We start from the raw sequence: 13502 nt of genomic DNA on the forward strand, positions 1-13502 counted from the left end.
AAAGAAAGAAAGAAAGAAAGAAAATCATAGAAATATTTTTAGCATTGATGTCAAGTCAGTCATGTGAAAAATTGTTCCCCAAGAATCACGAATATTTCAGTTATGGATCTTTTTTTTTTTTTTTTTTATTAATTAAATGCTGTTTTTCTTTTTTTCTGTGTGAAAACGTGATCATGCCCAAATATCTTCATTAAGCCACACGTTGGTTCACAATGTCACAAGTCTTGACCCACGGAGCAGGAAAATAAAAATAAAAGGTGTTAAATTAAAAATCTATTACGGTGTTGAAAGAACCTCTGAGGGGGCTTTTTTCTTTTTCGTTTTTTTTAAAATACATCTCAGCAATTTATTATTTCCTGATTATTTCATAATGAACACTTTGGGTCTTGGTGCTTGAAGGACACCGAGTCTTCTGACGGAGTCTGCTGCATTAAAGTTTTCAGCCAAGTTCCCGCCGGTGCGTGAAGCCTCTGAAAGTCAAACACAGCACATCGGTTTATGACCCTGCTTTGATGTGTTTTTAGATTTTTTTTTTTTTGGGGGGGGGGGGCACCTTTGCCATTCGCGAGCTAGTTGTGGAGAGCCAGAGTTTTCTGCATCAGCCGGCGGGTCAGAGGGGAGTCGGGCCTCACGGCATCTCGCTCCACCAGAAGACATCTGGGGGAATTCACAACACAGATTCAAAGAGATTAGGAGTCGAAAAAAGGCCAAAGCAGATCAATAATGAAAGTGTAACGCGAGGCGCAGACATAATGGGAGCATGAAAACCGCCGTGTGCGGAGAGACGGACAGCGAGAGAAAACCGGGGTGGACAGAAGTCCCAGCAGCAGCTATATAATCCGATGATGAAATCCGATGTTTGGAATAATGCAAGAGCTTCTTCACACAACCTCTCGGCAGATTCGCACATACAAAACATGAGATGTAAAGCCGTGAAAATATGTGAAAGAAGAAAAGAAAAAAGTGTGACGTTTCACCTCCCCAGCTTCCGGTGGTGTTGATCCTCCGATTTCATGGCTGCGTGGATGAGCAGCTGATTGAACACGTCCCTCTGTAAACAAAAGTGCAACAAAGCCATTAGTGAAAATCCCTCCCAGCGTCGTATCATCTTTCCCGCGCTGGACTGCATGTTCACTCTTGCACCTCGGAGAGCGGCGTCTCCGACCGCTAAAAAAAACCATACGAAGCACATCAGTCCATCAGCATCCATCACTGAGATTCATAATTGATGCGTCGGTGCGCCGCGACGCACGTTCTCACGATGTCTTCTTGGACTGAAAGGCTGTAGCTTTTACACTCTACACTCCTCACCTCCGGCTCGCTCTTGCTTTCTCTTTTCAAACTCAAGTGAAAAAAACAACACAATATACTGTGATCAATGATCTCCCTCGCATTAAAAAAAAAAAAAAAAAAAAAAATAGTGAAGCCTCAAGGCTGAAAGCTTCTGAACCTTGTAAACAGCAAAACCAAGGTTTTGGTTTGGATTTAGATTTTTTTTTGTTGTTGAATTTTTCATGCTTCATGGGAGTATTTACTCCGTATGGAGACGTTACCTGGGCATCGCTCCCGCCGATGTCGGCCACGCGGTAGCGGAGAGGGTACAGACGCTCCACAGCGCGCTTGTAATCGCCCTGGTTGTAGTCTATCATGGCCTGACACATTGGTATGCCCACAGTCTGAGCCAGCTGGTGTTGGTGATTGTCCCCCGGCTCCCTGTGAAGGAGGAGAATAATTGAAGGAGAAGAAAAACACTTCCTAGTATTTGTTTTGTATTTTTAAATTACCTGAAAACCTCATGCACTGTTTCAATGCCAACAAAGTTGCACTAGTCATGCATTAAGGTTGAATGCTGTATTTAATCATTGAAACTAATGCTTATTTAAAAAAAAATGTTATTCGGTTAATCACACGAAAACATCGGTTCTGAAAAGGCGTGTATGTATTAATAAAGTAGTTGAGTTTCAATCACTACATATTTATTTTTAATCACCCTTCAAATAATGAAGAGACAGTTCATTTAAATACAGTGTGTTTATTAAACCACATTACAACAATCTTGCCTTTTTTCGACTGAGAGAGGCCCCCGGTGATGAAGCATTATTTCTTTGAAACAGCGAGTGAATAGAGAGCACTTATTAAGACCATTTTATTAACACACGTGTAAACAAATACAAGTAGATGCTTCATTAGTCTCTTTTAGAAAATGAATGTGTTTTGGCGATGGTTTACTTGAAATGACCTTTAATCTGAGTTTAGGGAGAACAAAAGGTATATTTTCACATCAAGCATTTTAGAATGCTTTGAAAGAAACCTCAAAAAAGAAGTGCAAAATAAACTGCTCCTACATTTTCAGTCATTGATAAATATGCGCATATCTCAACATTTAAAAATACTAACAAACCTTTCACACACATTTCTATTTGTGTGCATTATATATTGATGTTCCACATCAAAGATCACGTCTGACATGATCTCTTTTATTGGGTCCGCTATGTTTGAGCACTTCCTCCACCATCTCGTCAAAATAAAACGGTATCACATTTTATTTTGTGCATCGGTGGGTGGGGGTGGGGGGGCTGAGAGCTCCGTCCCATCGCTCCATGTCATTTCAATCACGTACACTCTGCGCCGTAAGAAGGAAAAACTTTTAAAGTTTAAATTAAAAAAAGGTTATCGTGGCATTGTGTTTGAACAAGATGTCAGAACGCCAGAGGAACTGAAAGTGGGATCTATTAGCATTAGTTTAAAATGTGAGGTGGACTTTGGAGCCAGATTTTTGGAGGGAATTGTGGAAAATTAATTGTGAGGTAAAACGGTCAATAATTTCATTAGAACATATTTTAAACGTGTGACGGAGGTGAACTGGACTCCTGATGCATGGTTGTGATTCCTCGTGTGACAACAGTAGCAGAAGTCAAAATATTATATTAAAAAATATGATGTTCACCTACCCAACGGTGCGACGTGAAAGTTTGAGGGCTTTGTGTGCCTAAAGTAGTTTAAACTCTGGATTATCTAATCCAATGTGCGATCCTCCCAGATTTAAGCGTGATGAGACACTTGAACCTTTCTCAAGGATTTTAAGTTGAACCCAGGGGAGAATTTCTTCACTTTTACATAATAAATGTAAACCGTGGAAGGACACGACATCTTTAAGGCCAGCTTTTCCTTTCTTTGAACGGCAGCTGTTAAATGGCGAGCGCAGGCTGTTCGTGGTCAGTGCACTTCAACCGCAGGTCTCCACAGACCCGCCTCCCTCCCCCCCTCCCCAATCCTCTCTCCATCTCGCATCCTACGCCGAAGCCGTGTTTCTGTCTCGCTTTTTTTTTAACATAAGCCGCTCTTGCGTAAGGTGGGCAAGGAGGCGTGCAGCGGGGAGAAGGAAACGGCGTGCAGGACTCACTTGGCCAATTCCTGGAGGCCCTCCAGCAGACGCTGGGATGTGGCGCTCTCCTTCGCTCCCAGCGCCGCCATGAGGAAGTGCATGTCGTTGAACAAGGTCACGTGATCCTCGGTGTGAGGCCGAGTGACCTGGAGCAGCTCCCGCCAACGGTCCTTCACACACGCGCCTGGGGGAAAAAAATAAAAAATAAAAAATGCAGCGACAGGAATATAAGATGATTACAATGATTGCTCCTTCCGTGCCAGGCTCATTTTATACCGTCGCTATCATAACAACACAATTACACAGCTGTTAGGAGTTCTATACGCAACTGTGCCAAACATTCACTATTTTATACAGATTCGAACTCGTTTTAATAAAAGGAAAAGTCTCGTAAATTGATCTGAAATTGGGTGGCAAGTAAGAGGATGGGGTAATAATTGATACATACATAATTCTAGTGCATTATTACAATATGATATAGTATGGAAATTATTTTCACACAAAAAAAGAGATACGAAGTTTATTACAAATGACATATGGTTCAAAATACCATGAAAACAAGCCTATAGGTCCATTTCCAGGTCCTTAATATAGTACCTATTAAAAACTAAATAAAAGAATAGATTAAATGTACTGTATAGTTCTCATCAGTTTAAAGTAGTAAGTCACCAATTTATGTGGAAAACAAAAGACACAAAGGAAACTGTGGCAAGAGGTCCTGGCAATTATACTCATTACTAACCGAGCACGTTGAGTTAGAGACTAATGAAGTATGATAACGGAGATCATCTCGCCTCATTAGCGGTTTCTAGTCGGACCACAAAGGCAAGAATTGTCGTAAATTACATGTTTAAAACGGCCCATTAGCAACACGTCGGCAATCGTTGCGTTATTTTCCTCAAGACGAGCGCCGCTTTCGGAAAACTTGCTAAAAGTCCACAAGCTTGTTGAATTTTTCCCCTCAGCTTACCTTCCATTTCCAGCCTGCAGAGCATCGAGCTGGCGTCGACAGTGTCCAACATGGATCCTGAGGCTTTACAGCGTCTGAATACCTTCGGGAGACACAGCCCACTTTCACTCTACCCCTCCGTCACATCGCGACACGCTTCAGAAGGAATCAAATTTTAAAAACACGTATGTTTTGTTGGATTCCCCCGACGTGGCCCGTTGAAACATTCATGAAAACGCCCGGCGAGCGGGGATGTAAGAATTCCTGTTGTGTTCAAACTTACAGCGGCGGTAAAGTAACATTACGAAATGTTCTTGTTAGAACGTACAGGACGTCAAAGGGCTCTGCTTTTCTGAATGTCTCGCCTATTTTTAGAGGGTCTGGATGAAAAAATAATCAGCTCTGGCAGTTGACACCGAAAATGGGAGTGGGTGGTATCCTCGGCTCGCGCATCCTTCGTATGGATTTGACTTCCATCTGCTCACACTTGCCCTCTTGACTCGCAACAAGCACAACGCTTTGCTTTTAGTCGGCGTCCCTGGTGTACGTGCGCATCTCAAGGATTCTTGAAAGGATTTCGTAGAGATATATCAACAAAGTTTTGATGTAAACTCCCCCCCCCCCCCCCCCCAACCCCCAACCCCCGACTCAGACCAACCTGATCATCGTAGATCTGCAGAGCAGCTTCGTATTCCCCCTGTAGTGGAAGGGGGGGGGGGGGGGAGGTGAGGTTGATAAGTAGTGCTTTGTAAACACTGTTTGGCAAGAAATAATCAAGTCCAAGCTTTGAAATTGCCGGTGGGGAATTGACATCATAAATACGAGTTCCTCTATTGCCAACTACTCGCTGGAATGAAGAAAACAAAAAAACCAACAAAAAAAACAAAACTCATTATGGTCTTTACCTTCTCGATGTGGTATAGAGTCCAGTGCCAATAGTTGTGACTGGCCAGCATATCGCATACCTGGAATTAAACATTACAGATCTTTTCCTGAGGCTGTTTCGGCTTTAATGCATTAGTGCTGCACGAGGTTACTGAAATGGATCCATCAGGAAGAAAAGAAAAAGCGGTACCTGCCAGTCTTTCTCTCTACTCTCCATGAACTTCAAGCCCTTGTCCAACTCCGCCCTCATTTCATACACGTGGGCCACGGAGTGGACGGACCACCCGTCATTGGGAGTCAGGGTGAGAGCCTGCACATCGGGAGTTTGAAGGGGTTAGATTATACGTGTTTTCACCAGTTACACATTGGTTTTCGGTGGTCAAGAACGTTTATTACTTTTCTCTCAATTTCCCTCCATATGAGTATTGGAATCATAGGAGCTGCATTCAGAATCTGCTGTGTCTGTGTGAGCGCCACTGGCTCCGCCCACACATGCCCAGCTTGGGAAGAGGAGGAAGTACTTCCTCTCGTGGTGCCATGTGCCAGAACAGAGCTGCCTAATTGTGGCAGGCGTCAAAGGGAGGACCGACCTTGATTGGGATTGGCTAAACCCCACGATGACAGAAATATGATGTAATTTTTTTTTTTTTTTTTACATGTGACACTTACATAATTTATTCCAATATAAATCTTACATCAAGTACACTTTCTTTTTTCATTTATTAAATAAATACCACAAAACACCACATTTTGCAACAGGCTTCAATAACTTGTGCGAAAATAGCATGTGAACATTTAGTAAACATTTATTCTGAGTGATTTTTTATTTTTCACTCAGGCCACGAAATAAAAGGAAAAGTTCACATATGACAGGCTATGTTATGAAGCAAATTTAATTTTTTTTTTTTTATTAAAAGAAAGACATTTTTAAATACAATACAGTCATTCCAATTTGCTTTTATAGAGAAAATAGAAAAGCCCAACATATCCACATGAGCAAGCAGGTGTGTTTTTTTTAAAACACACCTTTTTAAAACCCTATTTCCTGACAGAAATAGGGTTTTTTCAGTTCTGGGGCGTCATTCCAGGTATGGGGAGGATTATTACTGTTGGAAAACCATTAGAAAGTGAATTTTGCAGAATATGAGCCCTTTAAAGCAAGAGGAAGTCGTCCAAGAGAAATCCCTGTTTGTCAGTATTGTAATATGACATTTCAAAAATGATTGCACGCTAAACTCTGCTACTATCTTTCATTTTGTTCAACAATTTGTATCCAAGTGACCCCCTCCACCTTCTTTTTTTCTTTTCTTTTTTTTAAATGGCTCCTCTGTATGCATCAAGCGTTTCAGCCCTGAAGAGTCGGGTTGCCGAGGTCGAGATGAGCTGCCTGTTATTGTTGGGGGTTTTTTTGACAGCAATTTTCTTGCAGAATTGAAGTGACCCAAACAGAACTGGAACACCCGGCTACAATAATGGTTACACTGTGTGCAACAGAATATAATAGAGGGGGGGGGGGAAATTAAAAAATCTCTCACCTCCATGGCCATTTTCTCAGCTTGGTCATAGAAGCGAGTCTCCATGAGACCAAAAGAGTACAATCCTTTTAGATAGCTGACAGAAAAGAAAAAAAAAATGTTTTATTAGAAAAGCATCAGACTGAAATAAAATGCATAGATGAATAAAAGTTATGTAAGATAATAAAAAAAGGTGCAGAGAAGTGAATACAGAAGTGGTCAATATGACACTGCGGCTCTTTGTAAAGCGACTGCTGCTGATGATGACAAAGTTTATGTGTTGTGCACTGAATATATTACGGCTGTACGCAGCTATGCACTCCCTTTTTATGTACAATACATTAACGTCTTAAAGGTATACACCAAAGCACGAAGAACAACGGATAAAGTTTTTGAAATAAGAACTGTGAAGTCCTCCTTAACTCCCTGAACCATTTCACCACTAAACAACTTTTAATTAACTAATTCATTTTGGACTAAAACCCTGCAACTTTTATGGCTTTTCCCCCCAGTTTTGCAGCATTATTTCTATTTATTTATTTATGCAATGTCGCAACCAGTCGTGTGATTATGAAAATTATACCTGTCAATAATGTAATAAAGTGTATTATAGCAGTTGTCGTAATAACATTTTGGCAATGATCCAAAATTGAGTAGCTTTTCTTTTTTGCTTTCAGAATGTGATAACTGTACCCAATGCTGTCAAAATACATACATAAGCCTAAATAAGATTACATATTCGTAGAGTCAACGTTTGTTGCCATTTTCTATTATTAACTATTCAATATACTAATAATATCCATATAATATAGTTATTACCAGTTCAGTCGTGACTTTACTTTGCAAAAATGTCACAGAAAACGTTGTTTGAGTTTGTTAAAACGTGCATAATGCAACAGCTATAGAAGTTTGGTTTTTTTGGTTGTTTTTTGGATTTTTTTACTCTATTTTGCACCAGAACTTTTAATTAAAATCGTTCAGATTGTCGTCACTTTTTGCAAGGATTGATTTTTTTGGGGGGGTGAATTTTCATCACGTATATTCGCGCCACAACAAAGACAAACTCTAAGGTTTAGATTTAAAAGGTTGTTATTGCACTATTTTACCGGCCCGACACTCAGCGCTCATAGCAAGTCATATTTATGGTACTAGTATGAAGGGACGATGATGCTCAAAGGTAGAAAAAGTCAATATTTAACAGAACTTCAGAGATAATGTGCGATAAAATCGTAAAGCACTTTTATATCTCTAAAGCATCGACTTGGCCTCAGGTAACACTCTTGCCAAAGCCTTAAAAACAGCATAAACATTCTTCACTACCTGTACAAAGGCATGTGTGGTTTCCAGTGGGGCAGCACCCGGGCCACAGAGTCTCTCAGCAGCAATTGGGATCCCATGTAGAAGTAACCATCGTGTGAAAACTTGAGGGCCAACAGATCAGTGGGATGATCAACCAGGATGTCTTCCCACACTTCGCAGGCTTTTGGAAAATTCCTACAAGGAAAATAAATATATATATATAAAAACAGGCACAGCTCCGGGATACAGAATGAGCAAACTGAAAGAGTCAAAGAGGCTTTGTGAGGGAATCAGAAGTATCCTTCTATGATAATATCTAGAAACTAAATGTTGAAGTATATGTGACAACACTTTGGGGATATAGGACGCTGCTGATAAAACACAAATGGAACTCTTTAGACCGGGTGGAATTTAGATAGAGATAAAAAGCTCCTCTGGGAATAAAGGAAGATCACCTGATGAATAACAAGATGTTTTTTTTGTCAAGTTATATTTATATATAGAAAAGGAATCGTTCTTTTTTTTTCAATTTCCCATTATGGTCTCTAAATTCTGTGTAAGCTTTCAATGGGAACAAACATGTGGTGAATCCTCACAAAATTAAAGACATTTTGATAATTGGATTGTCTCTCTCTGTGTTGTTCCTACGATGAGCTGCCATTTCCCCCCCCAGATAATAAATCACATTTTTACACATTACCATACTATCCCAAGCCAATTAATGTGAAATGCATGCAGGAAGAACATGCAATCCCCACACCGACATGTCAATTTATACTGTATCGCAATGTATTTAATATCATTATATCCTAGCAACATTTGTTTTGCACCAAATTCCCTCAGAAATTAAAATGTTGTTTATTATTTAAATATAAAGAGAAATTTGCAAATAATTTGACGATAGTGATAAAACAAAAAAAATAAAAACCCATTACAATGTGGAGATAGTGTTTGAAATGTGCACACATTCCTGGCTTTGGTGTTTGTGTTTAATGTGGTAAACGTATAAATATTTAAAAGAAAGTTCAAGCCAATGCAAATATGAAAGTTTTTCTCTTTTTTTTTTTATTGTAAATTATTGTTGGAAATAAATTAAAAATTATTCTTACAATGGTCATTAAATAGTCTGCTAATGTTTCTCTTGGTGCTTTGTATTGAAGCTCATTTAATCATTTTAATACGCCTCCATCACAATTACAATAAACTCAGTAGTTAAAATGTGATAATTATGAGTTTTACTATCCACTTATTTGTTCTTATCACAAATTCCTCTCAAGTATTAAACGGGAAACATCACGCTGGGAAAAGGAATTTGACACCCAGATTTTTTTTTACCCCCTTCCGACGGTGGGAAAAAAACAAAAAAAAACAACGCCCGGGGTTATTTTCATGGTGAGAATTATTCCCCGCTCCTCCTGTTAAATCCCCCTCTGTCTGGACTGTGCGTTTCTGATCTTACCCACGTGAGAAAAGCTCCATGGCTTTGACGTGCAGCCGCTCTCTGGGAGAAATATCCTGGCTGCTGGCGAGCTCCACGGTCCGGCTCACGGCGGCGGCCAGACCCCCGCCCGGCCGGGGGGACCGCCCCGTGCCCACCAGCTCCAAACCCGTACTGATCACATTACCCATAACTACAAGACAAAGAACAGCAGTCATTAAAAACATTTTTCTTTTTCTTTTTTAAATAAATCACTGGCTCTTTTCTTTGTGGACTTTCCCTCGGCACCAAATTGAGAAATCAGATGATCTTGTAACCTTCCTGCTGATACAAAAGAAACACTTCGATAACCACTGACGTACTTGCTGGCAAGTTGTATCCGCACTGCTGCCGTACGGAATTACAAGCAAACATCTCAGGATACTAGATTTTGTCAATAGAAGGCATCACAACACCCACATTTCTTCGAGAAAAAATACAATCTTGAACAATCATGTCAGATGTCAAACACATATAACTTTAGGTTTGACACAGAACAATTTAGTGTGGAAAATAGGGCCATAATAACCTTGAAATTGGAACTTTAAAGGTATGGTGTGGGTTCCAGCGCATGTGGGTGTTATAGGGAATGAGAAAGCCACGACCAAAAGCAAGTATAGCCATTAACTTGCATGTTGGTGGGAAATGAAGGAAAATCTATAGTGTGGAGAGAAGTACATAAAATATGGCAACAACAATGGGATAAGGAGGAAAGAGGAAGACATCTGTACCATATTCAAAATTGCATGGGATGTATGAGGAGTGGAGGAGGCAGTAGGGAAGAAGAGGCCGCCTATACAAGGCTAAGAATAGGGCATACTTAATTGAATAGCACAAAATGCATAATGGGGAAACATCTAACAGGGCGTCTGTGTCAGGAGCCAGAAATAGTGGAGAGCATGCCGATTAACTGCAGAAAGTATGGGGGTGAAATAAGGAATATGATGGGGGGGATTGAGGAGGGAAGGAATGGGAGGAGGAACAGAAGAGATACAGATGTGGGGGAGAAAGAGGAAGGGGCAGAAAATGCATTAATAGGTTCTTAAAGGCAATGGGTTTATTGGGGGAAAATATAGAATGGTGGGAATGGCTGAGTAGAAGAACCAGCTGGCGGCGGTAATGCAACACCCATGGATGCAAAGTGTTGTAAAATCAAAAAGAAGAAGAAGAAGAAGAAACTTGAATGGCTTTATTTGTTCTGGCGCAGAGTATACGTTGTGTCCACGACTCTTGAGCAATAATAAAAATTCATTGTTTTCTTTGCATTTAGTTTTCGGAGCCGGTTCTGGTCTCGTGTTTGAATCACATGACGATAAACAAACAAGCAAGATTGTTTTTTTTTTTTTCCAAGGACTAAACCGAAATAGACTTTTTAGATTTTAAAGGTAGATTACAGGGTGAAAACTACACTTTAAGTTAATGTTTTGAAAAAAATACCCAGATCAAAACATAACTACGGTTATTTGCCATTATTTGTTACTTCCCTGTTTTAAACCTTTGAACCTTTTGTCCAGGTTCACATGTGCGAGTGGGAGCTGATTGTGCACGAAAGTCAACATCTGAACAGGAAATAACGCATTTATGCTGACGACGAAAGAAGCATCTGACCTCTGCTCTGTTCAAATTTGTTTCGTTTCTTGTTTTTTTTTGTAGTGTGAAAATTAGGCACCGGTTTCTTCCCCCAACCGGCGTATATACGTCACTATTCTTTACCAAAGTTGGGATCGGCTGCCTGGATGGCAGAGATGCATCCCTCCAGTCCTCCCACGGTGTCGTCGTTGCGCCATTGCACGTACTGCAAGGTAAACGCATCAGAGATCAGATGAATAGAATTTAAAAGGGAAACTTTAGCACGTGTTCCAGGCAGGCTACCTGCGTGAGGATTGCGTCGTAGAGTTTGCACGCCTCATTGCTGCTGGTGGTCAAAGTGAGGCCCTCTGCTCTCCAGGCCTGTTGGGATGCAAAAACCAGTAATGCATTAAAGTTCACATTCACACACGTTGCCACGGTGTTGTCGTCCCCCCCCCCTGCATGTCGACTCGGCCTCGGTTGAAATCCTTCAAGTCCTTGAGGTGTGTTGCTGTGCTGCGTTACGGTGGAATGAATAAATGATTAATTTATAAAAAATAAAAAAAAGAGTAATTAAAATGCAAAAGCTGGAACTAATATTATAGGAAGTGGAAGACTCAAACTTTTACCTCCTGCTTCGCCATTTATATACTTTTTTCCCCTCCACCGTACAACCGAAGCTGCTTCGGATCATGTTAAATTGCTAATAAATGCACTGAAAACATACAGGAGGAATTTAATACTGAAATTGAAAATACAGACATTGTATTCATCCTCTTTGCAAACAGGAAGAATTCACTCAGCCTACAAGGCAAGACGGAAGGAATGAAGACATAAGCTCAATATTTAAAAAGCAAAAATTGAATTATAAGTGTACATATCAAAGTTCTGGGGGCCAACACGGGTTTCAGTCTCGGTTCACTACAAATTCTCTCGATGCGCCCCTGCCGCTGCAAAACAAACCCAACCACACTCACATACAAAGGAATGCACAAGCTGGAGATAAATCTATGGATGTTTTTTTTTTGTTTGTTTGTTGTTGTTTTTTGGCGACTCTGGCTTTTTATTACCAGCCAGGCTGCGCAAAAATGATTGGAACTCGAACAGGAAGACTTTTACGCATATGGATCCATAGAATTACGCAATAACAACAAGTGAACCAGCTGATCGTCTCCACACGGAGCTTTAAAAACTTGTCAAAGAGGTGATCTCGAGTAATCTCTCACCTGACAATCCCTGAAACTTGAAGCGATCATGTTTCCAGCAGACTCCAAACTTTTCTGCTCCACACTGCAGCCGCCGAGGGGCAAAGTTCGCGTCAAGTTAAAGGAGAATCCACTAAAGACGCAGACAGGATGTCACGGTTTTATAGTTTCCCTTCAGAATATGTGCATGTGGCAAAGGCGCGATTGTACTTGTAAAAACGTTTACAGTTGTCGTTGTACTGACAAATTATACTCGGCTGCATCACCTGGAGTGTAATAAATAACAGCAATAGGACTGTTTTTGAAGTTGCTTTTTCACTTTTGTGATTTTATTTGTATGTATGCAGTGGTTAGCCAGAGCACCCCCAAGAAATATGATGACATTTAATTTTTATGTGGATTATTACCATTTTCATAACGTGTGACAATTTGTTTCCTGGTTAAGCAATAAATGCATCAATAAAACATGTATATATATTTTTTATTTTATTTTTTAAAGAAATCAATGCGGTCTGATTCAGCCAATCGGGGCAGCGCACGCATTGACCACTTCCTGTTATTAAAGAGTGCATTTTCCCTGTTGACTGCCTAACTTGCAGGAATAAAACATTTTCTAGTGTCTTGTGCTGCTTATAACATTTTAGCCGTTTTAAGTATTTTAATTGCAATATTTTGCTATTGGAATCATTCTTTCCCCTTTCTCCTGATTTTAGCAATTCTATCTATTTTTAGCAGGTCACTGTTTACATACTTTACCATTTAATGGCAACACCAGTACCACGTTTTTTTTGTTTTTTTTAATATTAACTTCATACTTCTTGTGGAGGCCCAACATCAAACAAACATTGAGTCACATTTTACAGTTTCTCAAGCTCACATCACCCAGATAACTTGTAACCATCATGCAATTAATCCTTATCACTAGCAAAAAAGTGAATTTGAATAAAATAAATATTCTATACTGCAGGCTGGTTGGTGAAACTGCATCAAGTCCCACTGAACACCTGACCTCAGTGAGGTTCACATCCATGGATTACAATAACGGCTCCTCTGAGGCTTCACTGTATTATATATATATATTGATTTTTTTTTTAACTTAGATTTTACCATCTTGTACTTTTTCTTGCTTATACTCTTCATTTCCTTATTTTTATTCTATTTTGGGTGATATATTTTGTCTCTATTGTCTTTTGTTTTTATTCTGGGTGATATACGTCTA

The 13502-nt window shown here is 40.0% G+C and overlaps 1 protein-coding gene across 1 annotated transcript; it reads right to left on the bottom strand.

The window, feature by feature from the left end:
- Positions 1-142: 142 nt before the first annotated feature.
- ttc38 (tetratricopeptide repeat domain 38) lies at positions 143-12400 on the bottom strand. The gene is made up of 15 exons (XM_080504909.1): positions 12305-12400; positions 11382-11459; positions 11223-11304; positions 9492-9663; positions 8054-8227; positions 6755-6830; positions 5410-5529; positions 5240-5299; positions 4993-5031; positions 4356-4437; positions 3404-3569; positions 1554-1713; positions 978-1051; positions 554-657; positions 143-470 (listed from the first exon to the last, which is right to left on the bottom strand). The coding sequence occupies exons 1-14, from the start codon at positions 12332-12334 to the stop codon at positions 570-572; spliced, it is 1401 nt and encodes a 466-aa protein (XP_080361035.1). The 5' UTR covers positions 12335-12400; the 3' UTR covers positions 143-470; positions 554-569.
- Between the last annotated feature and the right edge of the window lie 1102 nt (positions 12401-13502).

This window comes from Blennius ocellaris (genome assembly GCF_963422515.1).
Source record: "Blennius ocellaris genome assembly, chromosome: 11".
Classification (NCBI taxonomy): Eukaryota; Metazoa; Chordata; class Actinopteri; order Blenniiformes; family Blenniidae; genus Blennius; species Blennius ocellaris.